Below are 16,133 nucleotides of genomic sequence, written 5' to 3'. Positions count from 1 at the left end.
ACAGCAAAACCATTTGAGCCAGCTTTTCTCTGCATTCCTGGGCTCTGCCCTAAGTCATCCTAGGGCAGCAGCCCACCCACGGAGCAAGATCTGTGGCAACAGCCTGCCACTGCCTTTAGATCACCACAAAATCTACAAAGACATGATCAACCAAACCCAGAGGACCAAGTATTTGAGATCAAAGATTCCAGTTCAGAAGGGAAAAAAGGATGTTAACAAGCCAAAGCCTTGGTGCCAAATGTGGAGAACATGAGTTGCTTGCTTCCAGATCAGCCTTAAGCATCTCACAATAGGACTTGCTGCTCCAGAGCCTTTTCTTCAGGACCTCAGATGACTTTACAGATTGGAACCCAGTCTAGGGTGGGCAGCAGCATGGTGTGAGCTCCCAGCTACCTCATAACCCAACCAGAAATCACCTGGCTGCTACTGCAGCACCAGGGAGATCCCAGCCTGCTGGAAATGGGATGGACAGGCTCTCTCTGCTGAGCTCTTAAAGTGACCAGAGAGCAAGGAACTCACCGAAGGGAGAGGGGAGACGTTCATCATTCCCAGCTTGGCCAGAGCCTCATTTTTGGGGTCGTTCTTCTTTATAAATGGCTTGGGTACTCTCCTGCAAGGGAACAGGGAACAGCATTCTGGGGTTTGGGCAGGATGGAGCCACGTGGCAGAGCTGAGATGGAGAACCCCCATCTCCCTCCTGCCCACAGGGTGGACTCCACACTCTCACCTGATGGGCTCGATGGGCTGGGGCTCGGGGGCTGGTCTGCTCTGGTACATTTTGATGATGTTCCCAATCTCATGGCTGGGTGCAGGACGTGCCTTGGGGTCTGAAGGCTTCACTACAGGCGGTTCTCTCTTCACTTTTGGCGTCTCCTTTTTTGGCTTTGGCTCAGGAGGTGGCAAAGGGGAAGCAGGAGCTGTCGGGGTGACAACTGTAATCAACAGACCAGCAAAGGCACAGGAGAAATCCCTTTATCTCATTTGACATTCCCTTTCTTTCCCTCTGATGCTGGCTGGCCAAAGCCTTCCACAAAAAAGCAATTTGGGATCCCATTTCCCAAAGCTCAGACATTCTTCTTTTTCCTCTCCTGTCAAGATGCAGACTCCCAGAGGAGCCAGATCCTTTCCTCCTCTGCCTGAACCCTGGCCTGATGTTCCTGGAAAGTTCTTCCTTGTCAACCAGCCTGGGTCTGCACTGCACATCTTACCTGGCTCTGGTTTAGGGACAGGCTTCACTTCTTTCCTCTTCTCCTGCTCCTCTTTTTTCCTCTTCTCCTGCTCCTCTCTTTTCCTCTCCTCCTGCTCCTCCTCCTCCTCCTTTGGCTGGGGTTTTGCTGGAGGAGTCCAGGTTTTGCTAGGTCTGACTTTCTTCACTCGGATGTGCTGTTCTCCTGCACAGAAAGAGGGATTTGAACTAGTCAAACCCACACAGAAAATCTGGCACTGATGGCACAGTTCCCACTCTTGCCTCAGTCAGCAAAAACCTGTTTCCTAGAGTGAGGGAGAATGTGGCAGTCATAAGCCCAGAGATTTCTAGAAAATTGGCCCCTCAGCAGCTCACAGTCTGAATTGTAGCTAGCTGAACAAGAACCCAAAACTCCTGCACACCAGCAGCTCCTGCAGGGATTAGCTGGGTTCCAGACAGGGAGACAAGAACACCTGGGATGCCAGGAAGACTGCAGAGCAAGGTGTTATGATGAGTGAAATTCCCTAAGTGGCAGACGCTCACCCATCTTCTGGAAGTACTCTCTCTTCTGCTGGAAGGTTTCCCGAGGATAGTCATCATCCTCACTGCTGGAGAACTCCTCTTCCATGTAGTCATAATCCTGCAGACAGTGCACAACTTGTTCAATTGGCACCAGCCAGCAGTACCCCTGCAGTGCCCTTCAGCTCAGGGGTGATTTTGTCTCTAAAAGTTTTGATCGAGAACCTCTCCCCATCCAGGAGTGTCCCAACAGATCAGTTTCTAACACAAGGAATCCTCAGCCAAGCACAAAGAAGGATTATATTAGAGGCCCAACACAGCTTGCTGGAAGATAAAGAACTCAGAGTAATTCATTTCCCTGTGGAAAAATTCAGTTTAACTGGAAATGAATTGGCCACCCCTGCAGCCAAACCCCCACAGAGCAAATGCCACCAAGTTTTGATCCTTAAAGACTCAGCAAGCAGAGTTTAAAAGGTCTCAGTATCATCAGTAAGCACAAATCTCTGGTCTCCTCTCTGCCAAACCACCACCACACGGGGATGGATGCAGGGCTAACACCAAACATGAAATTCAGGCCAAATCCAGCACAGCTGTTTGTTGCTCATACCGGCTCTTTTGCCTTAGCTGGTGGCTCTGGAGACCTCGGTGGTGTTGCAGCAGCCTGGCTGCTGGAAGGCTGCTTGGGTTTTGGGAGAGTGGCTGGGGATGAGGCTTGTGCTGGGCTTGAGAGTCTTGGCCTTGAGTTTTCAAGAGACTTTTGCCGTTTCTGCAGCTCCTGCTGCTGCTGCTGGGAAATGCTCATGGCTTGAAGGGTCATCTGCTGGGCCTGGGGAAGGAATTGCAAGGTCCATGAGCTCTAGGCTACACAAACCCAGCCACCAGTCACGGGCTGTCCTGCTTTTTCACTGTTAATCACAAAACACCCACATGGTGCACTGCAAATTTCCCAGTATGTGGACAAGGCATGCCCAGGGACTCTTCTCCCAGCTGGCCAAGGATGCAGAGCTCCTAACACCCCCAAAAGGCTCAGCTGCCAGCCTGGGACTGCCATGCACTCACAGGGCTTTGCACAAAAAGCAGAATGCATCTGTAGCAAATCCCAGCTTAAAACCCCAGGAGAACTGCAGCTGAATCTTCTCAGAGCCTGCTCCTGTCCCGGCTCCTCACTCACCAATGGTGCCTCAATGTCCCCAGGGACACAAAGGGGCAAAAAAAGGGGTCCCAGTTTTGCAGGGAATAATCCCCACTTTATAGAGTTCACCCCAGCATGTGAGCAGAGAGTGACACGGAGCAGGCCCAAAGAGGAGGAGAGCTGGGCTCCCCTCCAAGGCACAAACACCAGTGCATGGTTCTTCCCCAGTTCCTGGGGCCCTTCCACTCACCATGAGCATGGCTTGCTGGTTGATAAAGGCTTGCTGCTGTGCTGCCAACTGGCTGGGATCTACAGCTGGAACCACGGGCTGGGGTATCACCATGGCTGTGGAAGACAACACAATCATCTTCAAAATCCTGCAGGTGAACATTCCCCACAGAGCCTCAGCATCAGCCTGGAGTGTTCACTGAGCTCCTCACCTGACACTGAAATGCACAGGCTCCACTGACACCCCCCTCCCATCTCCTTCCCTCTAGAGTTACAGAAACACTGCTCTTACCTGGCATGGGTGCAACCCCACCAGCCCCTGGCATCACGGGCATGGCTGCTGGCATCCCCACCATGGAGGGCATGGGCTGGTAAACTGGTGCTTGAGTCATTCCAGGGAAGCCTAGAGGCAAAAGACCAAGTGCACAGTGCTTTTGGAGAATTCCAAATGAGAATAACCTGAGATATTCTCACTTCTGGTGCTCTCCACATGCATCAACCACAGCAGGACACAGCAAAACTCAAGTGGAAAAAGGAAGCCAAAGAAAAACGTGTGGCCTGCCAGAATTTAAATAGCAGTATCCAGACTCTGTTTCTGCAACATGGCTTAGGACACCACCATTCTTCATGACTAAGATTATAAATAATTCCTGCCTGTGTCTGATTACACAGGAGGGCTTCTCTTCAGGGCTGGGCAAAGATCTCTGGGGCTGGGACTGTCACATCTGTATTGGTCTCTTTGCAGTGGGTGGCAAGGCTGGATGAACAACGAGCCCTGGCCTGGATAGCATTGTGTGTCATGTGGAGGAGCTGTGGGGAGAAAGGAATTCCTCTGTTCTCAGCAGTCAAGTCTCACATGGGGTCACAAACAAACCCCACTGAGTGCAAAGTCAGCAGAGCAAGGGGTGTGGGGGTCAGACTCAGCTGGAAGGAGTCAGCACACAGCACAAATCTACTGAACCATGATGTCACCACCAGTGAGAATGGCCCTGGGATGCCATAGGAAGATCATCATATCCCTCACTCATCTAAGAAGCCACATAAGTGACAAACTGACATCAGACAGTGATCTGTGATAGGGCTTGTCATGTTCCAGAGCCTCTCCAACAGCCAGAAGTAGTTCCAGTCTCAGGAATGACTGAACTGGACATTCCCCACCTGTCTGAGACCGCTGGGTGTGTTCCTATCCATGCAGATTTGTCAGTGCCATTAATAAGTTGGTGTTTGACTCCACCCTGCTGCAAATGCCAGAGTCTTAGCTCCACAGAAGTGAGGAAAAGTAAAGAAACCAAACACACAAATCAGAACCTCTTCAGGGTTCAGACTTACTAACCCAAGGAATAGCTACAGATGATGGGAAGTTCTGTAAGGAAGTAATAAGAGAGATTAAAACCACTCCTGATAAAGGCACCAACTGCTCTGTGAAAGCCTGGGGTGAAGAGAAGGTGAATACATGACTTGCAAGTGTTTGTCTAGGAAAGAGGTGGCCTGGGTCAGAAACAAGCTACCTTCTGCCTTGACCCCAAGACCAGCTCAAGAGAAATTAAAAGCCCAACAAAGTCATTCCCTTATCTAACACCTTCCCCAAAGCATCTGTCTCACCAGGGAGTGAAGAGTGCAGCCTGCCCCTGCTGCTAAAGCCCAGTGCTGTTCATGAACCAGCTGAGCCCACACAATAATTAGCATTTAAAGGGCTCCCTGACTTGTGCTCATTGAAGCTCATGTGGTCCCAGATGTTCCCAGCTGTCCCCATGCCCTCACAGACCTGTAGAAGGAAGGATTCCTCTCTGTGTGGGTCCAATCTTCCCACCTCCTTTCATGCGGCTGGTGAGACTCTCCCTGTTCTCCATATCCTGCATCAAAATAAATCCAAAACAGTTATCTGAGCTCAGAGGGACAGAATTCCCAGAGGGGACGACATTCAAAGGCACATCTGAGCTGAGCAGGGGCAGAGAACAGGTAGGAAAAAAGCTGAAGGACTCACAGAGACAGGAGAGCTGCAGAGAGAAGGCAGGAGGGAACATGAGGGGACTTACAGGTACTCTGGAGCCCTGATGCAGCACAGGGCTGAAGAGATCATCCACGTAGTGATCCAAGCCTACAGGGGTCCTCAGGTCATCTCTAAACCTTGGATCTGGGAGCAGAGACAAGTCTGGTGACAAGGCAGGTAAGAAACATTCCCCTGCCTCCAGTCCCTGTTAGTCCTGTTTCAGAGTGGAACTCTACAACAAGAATCACCACCTGACTCCCTCTCTGCCCTGATTCCCTGGCTGGGGCCCATCTGGCCCTTCCCAGTGTCTCCCACAGTCCTGGGCTAAAGCTCACCTGGATGGAGACCAATGAGTTCTGGAGGCAGGCTGGGTGGGGGGAAGGCAGGGGCCTGGATACCTGGAGCAGGAGGGATCCTGATGAAGAGGAAAATGAGATGAGGGCCAGAGTGCTGAAAGATGAAGGGCCACAAAGTGGTGGGGCAGGAGGAACAGGTGGCTCACGTGTCCAGGTTAGAGGAGTGGAGGATGCTCCTGTCCCTTTCTGAAGTGATGGGGTACTCAATGGGGGCCTGGGAGGAGCTGCTGAAGTTGCTGGTCTCCTCCATCTCTCCAATGAGGTCCAGCACAAAGTCACAGCCCAGCAGGTCCTGCCATGTGTTGCCAGTGAACATGGAGATAGACCACCCTCGAGTCTTCTTGTCACAGCCCCTGAGAGAAGAAAGGTGTCCAGGTAAGCAGGGAAAAGGAGAGGAAGGAAAACATCACACTCAGCTTCTTCTCACATTGTCTATCCTGGCTTAAGTTCTTTAGATTTAGGGTGTGAATCAACTATTATGTGCCCAGGGTTAGGAAAAAAAACCAGAATCACTCAAGATTTGTCATTTTAAATTTTTTTTCCTCTGAAGCTGCTCTCACAGATCACACCAGTGGTTCCTCTGTCCCTAAAGAGGGCACTGTTTATGGTTGAGGGTTATGTTAAGGGTGAAGAAGGGAGCACAGGCTGCAGTGGGCAAGAAGTGAGTATTCTACATGTGACCCTATAAATTGCAGCCTGCAGGCCCAACCAGTCTGAACCTCAGAGCTGTGACAGCCTCTCTCACACCCCAAGACCTTCTCCCATCCTCTGGCAGTACCTTGCACTCAGGATCGAGGCTGCATACTGCTCCCCAGTCATCCAGGACTCCACCTCAGCTGAGAACTTCTCCTCTAGCACAGAGAGCAAAGTCAGTACCCACAGCCTCCCCAGCAGGACCCAAAGGACCCACATTCCATGGGACAGAGACAGAGCCCAGCTGGAAAGTCTCACACACTCCTGAGCAGGGCCACAGGAGGGCTGAAAGCTCATGGAAGGCTCCACATGGACACATTCACATCCCAAATATCTGTTTGTTGGCACAGGTTGGCATTTCCAGCCTGACAGGTGAAAACCTTTGCAGTGTCCTGGTTTGCTTGGAGACCATGCCACTCACGAGGAGCCAGAGCAGGGATGTTCTGTGCTCAATTCACAGAGCTGTGGATGCTCAAGAGGTAGATTTGGGTAGTATTTGAGAAAGGAGAAGGGCAGAAAGTCCCTGTAACAAATTACTGCTGCATGGGTTGAGCTGTAATGGAGAGCAGGAAAACCAGCCCTGCAGAGATGCACAAGCAGATCAACCCTCTGTTGAGAAGGGCCCAAACCCAGGACAATCTCATCCCTCAGCCTGAGAAGCAGGTCCCACCAGGCCCAGACTTTGCAAGTTTTGGGTCTAGATTCAGATGCTTGTTTCCCCCATGGTTGTACCAGCAAACAGCATTCTGATCCTCTTCACTTAGTTGAGGGAATTATTACCCAAATGCTGATTTCTGTCCTGAAAAAGTCCTTAGAGACTAAAAGACAGCAGGAAGGCAGAAGATTGAGTTACCATTAAAGGTATGAACATCCAGCACCATCTTCCCTCTCCTCTGGTTTGCTGTCCACTCCAGCTGGGTGGGAGGGTAAGCCCGAGAGGGTGCAGGCTCTGGCTCTGTGCACTGAGCTGCTGTCAGGATCTTGCGCTGGCAAACGGCGTTGTAGCCCTCCGTGCCATAGTCTGACACAAACCTAGGAAAAGGCAGCTGCATTTAGCACCACTCATCCTTCTTATCCCTGTGTAAACCTGCCTTGCTCTTTTCTCCTCTTACTTCAGCAGTGGCTTCTCCAGTGCTGGTGAGGGGCCAAAGCAGCTCAGCAAAGTCGCCATCAGGACCCAGCCTCGCTGGCTCTGCTCCATGTCTGGGTTCCTCCAGGTCTGGGCAACCACCTGGCTGAAGATTTCATTGCGCAGGGCAGCGTCACTCAGACCTCTCCCAGCAATGTAGTTGCCCAGCAGCACCTCCTGCCAGCCACGGAGACTCTTGTCACCAATGAACCGCAAAATCTGGGAGCATCCAGGGGGAAAAAAAGAGAGAACTGGAGCTGTAACCCCTCTGTCCCAAACTGTGGTGTAAGAAGTTGTAGACACCAGGATGTTTGTGAGCCTGAGTAGCCAACACTCAGACTGGGGTCTGTCCTCAAGTTTTTGTGCACCACCAAAGTGCTGGGGAATTTGGGAGGTAACGTTTGTAGCGATTGGATCCTGACTGAAAGTCAGGGTGATTTCAGTGTCTTCTGAGGTATGACTCAGAATTTGGTCTAGAGTAAAATATTTCCCCTTGGGCAGGGCTCAGACACACGAGTAAATTACCACGGGATACTTGCTGCTGAGTCCACTGAGTGTTTAAGAGTTAATATTATACCAAGGACTATGGGATGTGGTGTCTCAACACACTCACTGAAGAAATGGTTCCGTTTCTTTGCTTTGCATATGGACATCTTCAATGCTTTTTTAGTTTGTATTTCTCACCCTTAGGTACAGAATGATTCCTTTCATCCTCTACACTTCAGTACGTCACGAATTAAAATTTTTCTAAAATGGACAGCTTTGGAAAGAACATTTAAGAATAACAACACTTCTAAAAACAGTTAATGGTACCAAGCATGTCAGAGATTCACTGAGAAAAACAGGGGACGGTGATTGTTTAGTTCTCATGGAATTTTTTGTAGTAAATCCCTACTTCGTTAGCAACAGAGAAAAACTGCCTTTGATCTTTAGAAAAATAATAGTATTCTGCTTAAACACTATCCTATTCACAAGATTTTATTGAAGCTTATGCTATTCTATAATTGGGATCACAAGGACAAAACAAGAGACTGTTTTTAGGTATTAACTTTCTTAATGGGCTTATTTTAATTCTATGTAATTCCCAAAAAAGATTACCACGTTTACTTAGAAAGTATCTGGAATTTCATTCTATTTTCAAACATTTCTGTGTTACCATTTAAAAGAAGAAATATAAAGAAATGTCTGCTTCACATCCACAGAGACGAAGCAGCACCATCCCCTTCAGGCAAACACTACAGAGTGAGGGTGTGGTTCCAGGTGCAGTTTTCCTGATGACAAAGTCCCTGCCCTTTCCCAGCCTTTACACAACAGCTCACTGTCCCCTGTTGGGTAATGACACATCTGTGAGCCCGAGGTGCAATCGAGATGTTTGCTATAAACCACATCACGGAAAAGATCTGGGTTAAATGAAACTTTTGAGTGACTGATGAGTGTTTGAGAAGACAGACTTCCCTTATCATTGCTTCTGAGTCTGGAATATTGGGATATTAAAGTTTAGCAGTCCTATTCCTATACATCCTGCCAAATTCTGAGGCTCCACCACCAGGTAATTCACTTTGATCCCAGGAGTCTGTGGCTGTTCTGTGCCTCCCCAAGAACACAGCAACTCTAAGGGGCTGTGTGTGATCTCTGCCAGGCTGCTCCAGGGCCTAAAAAGAGCAATTTATTCTGCTTTTCCAGCCCTCCATGTAATGTAAGAACGGTATCCACCAGCAGCAACTTGTTGTATAAAGGCATCAAAACATTGTCTGTGCCCACCTGTCCTTCAGCAAGGTCAAGAATGACATCTCTTACCAGTTTGTTGATCTCAAGTGCACTCTCCTGGTGTTCAGCATCCAGGTGGGTTAAGGGGTGCTGCAGAGGCTGACCAGGGGCAGGGAAATCTGGGTTCTGCAAAGAAATGAAAGGACAGAGAGATTGGCTCCTGGTATTACTAGGACTTGTGTGTCTGCCCACAGGGGAAGCCATGAAGAGGAATAAGAAGTGTTCCCACCTGGAAGTGTGATTTGACGAAGGAGGAGAAGGGATAGTTGTTGATGGTGGGTGGGAGAGAAAGGTCATCCTTGACCTTGACTTCTGGGGGTTGTGTCTCAGTTATCTGGTTGGCCTGTGCTCGGTATCGACCTGCAAGGGAAGGAGGTCTGGTGGTGGCAGGACACAAACAATTCACACAGCAACTCCTGGCTGACCTGCACCTCACCCTGCACCCAGCCCAGCCCTGCTGCCTCAGGCCCTCCAGCAGGCACAGCTTCACCTCCCTGAGACCACAAGGACTTTCTCCAGAGAGATTTTACAGCTCTGATCTTTCAGACTCTTCTCCCCAGGGAACACCTGGAGATTCAAGTCTGCTCTGCAGCATTTACATGGCAGGAAATGCTGAGCCCATGCAGAGATACTGCTGACAACTGCTCAGTCAACAAGGAAACGAGAGGGCTTTGTAATGAGGGATTTATTATGGGTGAGAGAGGAGCAAACATCACTGAGAAGGGATTTCTCAATGCAGCACAGCTCCTGTGCATTCCTCTATCTCGAAACGTGTCCCCTGATGCTCTCCCATCCTCCCTGTTTACATCCCATCAGCTTTCACTGCCAGCAGTTTCACTGTTCCCTGAGCTCCTCTGGCTTACATTGCTCACTAGACCGGCTGATAGTCCCTGGAGGGCTCTGCCATGAAATGTGAGGTATTTGGGAATCCAGCACAGTCTGCTCCAATTCACAAGACTCTTCTGCCTGATTGTGTCCCTTACTGTCCCCCACAGAAGGCCACAGGCACAGCTGGCTTTGTGTTTGACACCATGCAGACAGAGAGAGGCAAATCCTGCTTCAACCTATTTGCAGCTTAAATATTCACATTGTACAGGGAGCTACAGAGGAAACACAACTGCAAATAACTTAATGCTCAAGGTCAGATCAACAGCTCATGAAATTATTGCAGTTAGTGGTATTTTGGTGATTTGAAAACTAATTGGTGCATCCCTAAATTGATAAATTAACACGTATTCAACTTGTTATATTGTTACATCCTTAAGTTATTATGTTGTTATATCCTTGGACTGATAAACTGTTATATCTCAAGTTATTACATTGTTCCACAGTCAAGTTGTTACCCTGTTTCTCCTTCCTTCTATTTTAAAATTCTTTTTGAGGAAGTAATTTTTAACAAAACCTAAAAATATTTCTTTGAAATTGGCCAAACTGTCATTTTCTTCCCCTTCAATTTCCTTAAAGATTTTAGAGTAGGTAAAAGATGGGTTTAAGTTCTTCCACCCCAGATACTCCTCTCTGCCAGAGACCTGGGTTCATTAAGCAGTTTGCTACAACATAACTTTGACCAAAGAGTTTTGCACCATCCCTGCCATCAGTTCTACCAGCCCAGTTCAAAAGAAGAGCTGAAGAATTAACAAAGATACTGATTTTCAAGCTGGTGGTTTGCTCCCTGCCCTGTCAGGGGAGGAAACAACACTCACGGTACCGTTTGCCTTTATCATATTTACACTGCAATGATAATGAAATAAATCCAACCCAGTGTCAGGCAGCAGGGAGAACAAACACATACATTGATATAAACAAGGAGATACACAATGAAACAGTGCAGGAAAGGGAGGGAAGGAGGAGGATTTCTCACCTTCAACAGAGTGCAGGAGGGCTGCGAGCTCTGCAGGGATCTCCAGCAGCCCCACATCCTGGAGAGAGAAACAAGTAAGCAAGTCACTGGCTGCCAGCAGAGGAACCACATAAAAACCCTGAGCTGACACTGAGTGAAACTGCCTTGGAAAAGCTGCCAGGACAGGGATGGAGCATCTGAGCCAAACTGGTAACTTCTGCCTCCACAACATTCAGAACTGCTGCGAACAGGGAGGTATCACATGAACACAGCTGTGTGACATGGGTCAGCAAAGGAGGGAAAGGGGAGCAATTCCTAAATAAAGAATCAACTGCCACAAGGGGAATGACAGGAAAGTTGGCTTTGACTCATCTCTCATTCCTAACAAGTCTGGCATATTGCACTGTAGAGATTGCACCTGAAGGGTAAGGGCTGTTTCCTCCTGCACTTTCCTGACATTTTTCTTTTGATTTTCAGTATCCAAAAGTGCTACAGGATACAAAGAGACCTGATTCTGATCTTTGATGTGTGTTGGAGGTTCCTAAGAAAGCTCAGATCTCTACCTGGGTAATCCAGATGAGAATCTGGCTAATGAGACTTGATTTTCACTGGTTTGCACCTTGCACTGCTGCAGGGTAGGGAGCAAATGGGCCAATGCAACAGTGTGTCAGCACCACTGCATGTAGTGTCAGCTCAGGGCGTTTCAGACAGAACTACTCAGATTAAGGCACTATAAAACCAAGCCAAAGTCACAAAGCCTGAGCTTTTTTTTTGTTTCTTTGTTTTCTTTTTTTAAGATCTGCATAGTAAATCCTCTTGTCACAGCACATTCTTCTGACATCTCTCTCCACAAAAAACTTAAAGACAGATTCACAGCATTTTTGATTTTGCTTACGAGAATATACTTGACTTTGAGCCTGGCTTTTCAACGGTGTATTCAGGAAGTGGACTGTGAAATCCCACAGTTCTGGACCACACCTGAGGAAGCAGGTGATACAGGAGCATCCAGGGCTAATTATTCTTGTTGTTACTGACACATCTATACAGAATTGTGGATAATATCGATTCAGATTCCCTTGGTACAGACACTGCAGCAAATGTGTGTCCATAAATAATGGCATTAGTTAGAAATGTTGATACAGGTTAAATGTGCTATGAAGCCTTTAATACATCCCTTCCTCTACATCAGCTTCTGTTAATATATTTATGCAGAACTGTCTCATTCCCACCCTTCACAATGGAACATGATCATCAAAAATATTCTCCCCTCCACCTTTGAAGACCAGGTCTGGTGCTGTGAACAAACACAGTGCTCTGCCTCAGGACTGATTTATGATACCTGGCTGTGCCCAGAGCTTGGCAAACACTGAACTAATGAGATATTTCTGTATTAGAAGATCCTTTATACCAAGCTAACCTGCATTCTGTACTAGGTTCCACACATGTGTGCACCCCCTCCAGGTGTTCTGCTGTTCCCCAGCAAACCTGTGCTGAGGAGGCACAAGGGAGGGAGAACACCTGGAGAACCTGATTTTTTTGATCTCAGACCCTCCCAGACTGTTTGACAACTCACCATTCCTTGTCTGGGACTGTTCTCTGTGTCACCACAGGCCAGAGAGCTCCTTCTTTGTTTCCTTTCCCTTAACTCCTGCTGTTAGGAGATGAAAAGAGGATGGAGGGTGGGAAAAGATGTGTATGAAGTCATGTCCAGCTATTAGGAGGACAGATGCTGTGGGTGGCCAGGAGCTGGTGTCCTGCTCCAGAAGATAAAATGACAGAACAGCTACAGAGCCTTCTTGGGACCCCAACACAGTGTATTGAGAAGGGGCTGCCCAGGCAAAGACATGAGCTTTGCTGAAACACCTCCTGCCCTGCACAACACAATTCAACAGCAAGAGCCTCCAGCACCTGCCCAGCATCGTGCCACACCTTCCCCTGCTGAGCATTTGATGTGGCTCAGGACAAAAGAAGCACCCAGCAGCTGCCAGAAACGTTCCCTCACCTCTCCAGCATCAAAACACAAGATAACAGCCTGAACACAGACAGATGAGCTTGTCCATGGAGAGGAAACCCTTTAGAAGGGTGGGAGGGATACCAAAAGCTAAACTCCCTCACAGCTCTGCCCTTTCCCATCCATTCTATGGTTCCCCAGCCTCATCACTCACCTTACTCCTGCTCCAGGATGGGGAAGGAGGGTCTCTGTCTCTGCCTCTCTCTCCTGCCTGTCAGTGATGCAGAGCAGTGTGGTTACATGGGAGGTTATGAGGGCTGGGCTGGGAAAGACAATGACAAGCTAAAGTCCAAAGGGCAGGGCCGTGGGGTGGGGGGAAAGGAGGAACTTTGCAGCAGGTGAACTTTGAGACCTTTGCTGCTGCTACTGCATGTACAGAGACCTCAGCAAACATACACTGAAGGAACAGAAATAGATTCAAAAGAGCTGCACTGTTGTGGTTACCTGGGAGAAAGAAAAGCTGGATCCTGTCCAAATGGGAGGGGCAAGAAACAACAGAAACTCACACTGTGCTGGGCGTGGCAGGAGAGGAGGCACCTCTGCAGGTTTGTATCAACACCACTGTCCTTAACCCTCTGCCCCCCCATGCCCTCAGCCTTGCTATGAGCTGGGCTGGGTCCTTCCCTCATGAAGCTGACAGCTATGAGGTGTTTGTTGCTACTCTAGGGATGAGTGGTCTGATTTCCTCTTTCCAATTCTATTTTAATATTTTGTGCAGAATACATTATACCCACTTGGCAGAACCATCCTGTACACCATTTTCCATCTTCTCAAAAACCTGCCATCCTCTTCTCACCTCAGCTGATTTCCAAGAGGCCAAAGGCTTGAGCAGCCTGAGGCAGCTGTAAGGGATCAGGGGAGGATCATTGTGGACTGAAAAATCTTGCATTCCAGTCACCATCAGAAACTGAACTGGGCAACAAAAAGAGCAAAAGGAACAACTCCTTACAGCTTGAGCAGAACAGCAGCTCTGAAGATCACAGATGGAACCAGCTCTTGTCTCATGTAGGGCAGCCTGGAGAAGCTCACAGAGCCAGACCCATGAATCAGCTGTGTTTGCAATACCTGTGCCAATTCTGAATGTAATTTAGAGAGAGAAGGCTCCAGCCTCTGTGCTGCCTTCATTTGACTACATTTATGTCAGAGGGTGAAGGACACCTCTCTGGATCATTCCCAACAAACCTTCCAGAGCCATCCCTGCCCTGACCTCAGCCAGTCCCCAGCTCACTGTGCTTAGGGCAGAAATAGTCCCTCCTGTACACCTTGTTCTGAGAGGGCTTTTATTACCTGGCAGCGCTTCCTCCTTTGAATCAAAGGTCTGGAGATTAAAATCATGGTTTTAAATTGCACCAAAGTCTTCTTCAGCCTCCTGTAACGCTTCCTAGAGGATGAGAAAAGAATTGGCTAGCGAGGGAAGCATTAGCCACAAACACACATGGAGCAGGCCAGGAGCCAACATGAGGAGGGGCCTGGACATCCCCACCTGGCTGTCCCTTGGCAAGGCCAAAGGGCTATCCCTTGGCTGGCCTTTGGCTCCTGACCTTGCCTGGTAACCTCGGAAGTGAGCCTGGATGACCGTGACCTTCTCCTGGAGGACACGGAGGCGCCGGCGGTGAAGGAGACGTCGGAATTTCCTCTGCAGAGTGACAACAGCCCAGCTCTGCCTCTGGGTCCATCGCCTCTCCAGCAGCTGGCTGGCCTTCTCCTTCAGAAACACCTGGGCAAAGGCAGCAGCTGCTGACCCACGAGGGAAGCAGCAGCTTCTCCCAGAGCTGATCAATAATAAAAACTGCTGCTTCATCCCTTCGTAGCCCTTAAGGGTTCTTGCTAAGGAAACTGGGGAGGGCGGGAGGCACAGGTGCAGGTGACAGAGACAGAGGTATTTGGGGAGGACAGGGAATTAGGGAGTGATGAAGGTTAGCAGGCAGCAAAAGCAGAAGCCCAGGAATGCTGGGTATATGGAGGACTTGGCCATGCTACAAAAGCCTGGAGCTGGAGTCTCCTGTTAATCTGAAGTGCTAAAAATGCCTCTTTTGTACTGGAGACAAGAGGCAAAGATGAGAGGGGAAGGTGTGCAAGGCCCTCCCTCTTTGGGCAGAGACTGAGCTCCTCTCCGTGCTTTGCCAGCCTGGGGGGTGTGGGTGGGGCTGTGCAGTCCAGATGGGATTCTCTGTAGGCATCACCTTTGTCACTCCAATCTGATAGAGATCCGAGGGGTTCCCCACCACGTGAGCCAGCACTGCTGCACAGCCTTCCCTCTGCTCCAAGCTGCTGGGCCTGCTCCCAGCCAGGAGCCCGTACCTGGGACAGGAGGATGGGGTGTGACAAAAACCAGGGCTGTACGTGGAGCCCTCAGAGAACAAATCATCCAGGCTGGGGGATCCCAAGCCAGGACACCCCTGTACCTGGCCAGGAAGCTCTGGAATGGCAGGCGGACCGGGTATCCCTCCTTCTGAATGTGGATGGCCTCCAGTATCCCGGCATGTCGCAGCTGGCAGTTGACATATTCCACATCAAAGATATTCGACAGCTGCACAGATACAGCAGAGGAAAAAATGAAAAACGAGATACAAAGAAAAATTAAAGAAAGGAGACAGAAGGCAGGGAGTTTAGAAAGGGTCTCCTTCTCTTGTCCTGTCCTTGGATTGGATCTTGCCATGGGCTGTGGGCCATGGAACACAAAGCCTAAGGATACTTTGGTGCCAAACTGACCCTGGCTTCTGCTCCTGCAGCACAGGATTGACTCACACAGCCACAGGGAAGGGTGGACACAGAACGGGGAAGAAAAGTCTCAAGCTGTCCAATGAAACAGGAAAGTTAAAATCTCAGCTGTGAAAGGAGAGCTGTTGGAGAAGAATGAAGGAACTGAGAGACTCCATGAGGACCTCAGGGTGCTGCCCTACCTTCCTGGGATTAGGGGTGATGCACCGGATGAAGAAGGCATGGCTCCTGGAAAACAGAGGCAAGAACCCTGGATCACCCTCCTCTCTGTGCTGACCCTGGAAGACTTCACACTTCTGGGTGCCAACAGCATCTCTCACCCTCTCAGCTTGGCTGTGAGGTCCTGCAAAGACTGCTGGAATTTGGACACCAGTGTGGAGGCCTGAGGCCTGAGCCCTTTGCCCCTGGCCCCCAGCTCCCTTTGCTGACCAGAGGCAGCTTTAGCCCTCTGGAAAATATGAGACACCACCTGCAAAAACAAAGAAATTACCAAAACTCTCTGAACTACATGGAAAGAAGAATCTCTTCTACTTGAAACTTAAGAGGGCCATTTTCCCTTGC

General features: G+C 49.3%; 1 protein-coding gene across 1 annotated transcript in view; it reads right to left on the bottom strand.

Moving 5' to 3' along the window:
* Positions 1-16,133, bottom strand: part of MYO15B (myosin XVB) — a 42,624-nt gene that overhangs the window by 13,106 nt on the left and 13,385 nt on the right. Inside the window, exons 19-44 of the mRNA XM_069032911.1 lie at positions 15,893-16,041; positions 15,755-15,800; positions 15,257-15,381; positions 15,035-15,152; positions 14,393-14,568; positions 14,114-14,232; positions 13,586-13,599; positions 13,006-13,062; positions 12,414-12,491; positions 10,862-10,919; positions 9,230-9,360; positions 9,031-9,126; positions 7,217-7,452; positions 6,958-7,136; positions 6,190-6,262; positions 5,558-5,764; positions 5,391-5,470; positions 5,102-5,199; positions 4,848-4,918; positions 3,358-3,479; positions 3,088-3,182; positions 2,313-2,531; positions 1,730-1,826; positions 1,209-1,391; positions 728-917; positions 520-607 (exon numbers count right to left, since the gene is read on the bottom strand). Coding sequence (XP_068889012.1) covers positions 520-607; positions 728-917; positions 1,209-1,391; positions 1,730-1,826; positions 2,313-2,531; positions 3,088-3,182; positions 3,358-3,479; positions 4,848-4,918; positions 5,102-5,199; positions 5,391-5,470; positions 5,558-5,764; positions 6,190-6,262; positions 6,958-7,136; positions 7,217-7,452; positions 9,031-9,126; positions 9,230-9,360; positions 10,862-10,919; positions 12,414-12,491; positions 13,006-13,062; positions 13,586-13,599; positions 14,114-14,232; positions 14,393-14,568; positions 15,035-15,152; positions 15,257-15,381; positions 15,755-15,800; positions 15,893-16,041 — 3,105 coding nt within the window. The remainder of the gene's footprint in view (positions 1-519; positions 608-727; positions 918-1,208; positions 1,392-1,729; positions 1,827-2,312; positions 2,532-3,087; positions 3,183-3,357; positions 3,480-4,847; positions 4,919-5,101; positions 5,200-5,390; positions 5,471-5,557; positions 5,765-6,189; positions 6,263-6,957; positions 7,137-7,216; positions 7,453-9,030; positions 9,127-9,229; positions 9,361-10,861; positions 10,920-12,413; positions 12,492-13,005; positions 13,063-13,585; positions 13,600-14,113; positions 14,233-14,392; positions 14,569-15,034; positions 15,153-15,256; positions 15,382-15,754; positions 15,801-15,892; positions 16,042-16,133) is intronic.

Source organism: Aphelocoma coerulescens, chromosome 18 (genome assembly GCF_041296385.1).
Source record: "Aphelocoma coerulescens isolate FSJ_1873_10779 chromosome 18, UR_Acoe_1.0, whole genome shotgun sequence".
NCBI classification, from domain to species: Eukaryota; Metazoa; Chordata; class Aves; order Passeriformes; family Corvidae; genus Aphelocoma; species Aphelocoma coerulescens.
The sequence above is the reverse complement of the archived record's forward strand: the minus strand, read 5'-3'. Positions and strand labels throughout refer to the sequence as shown.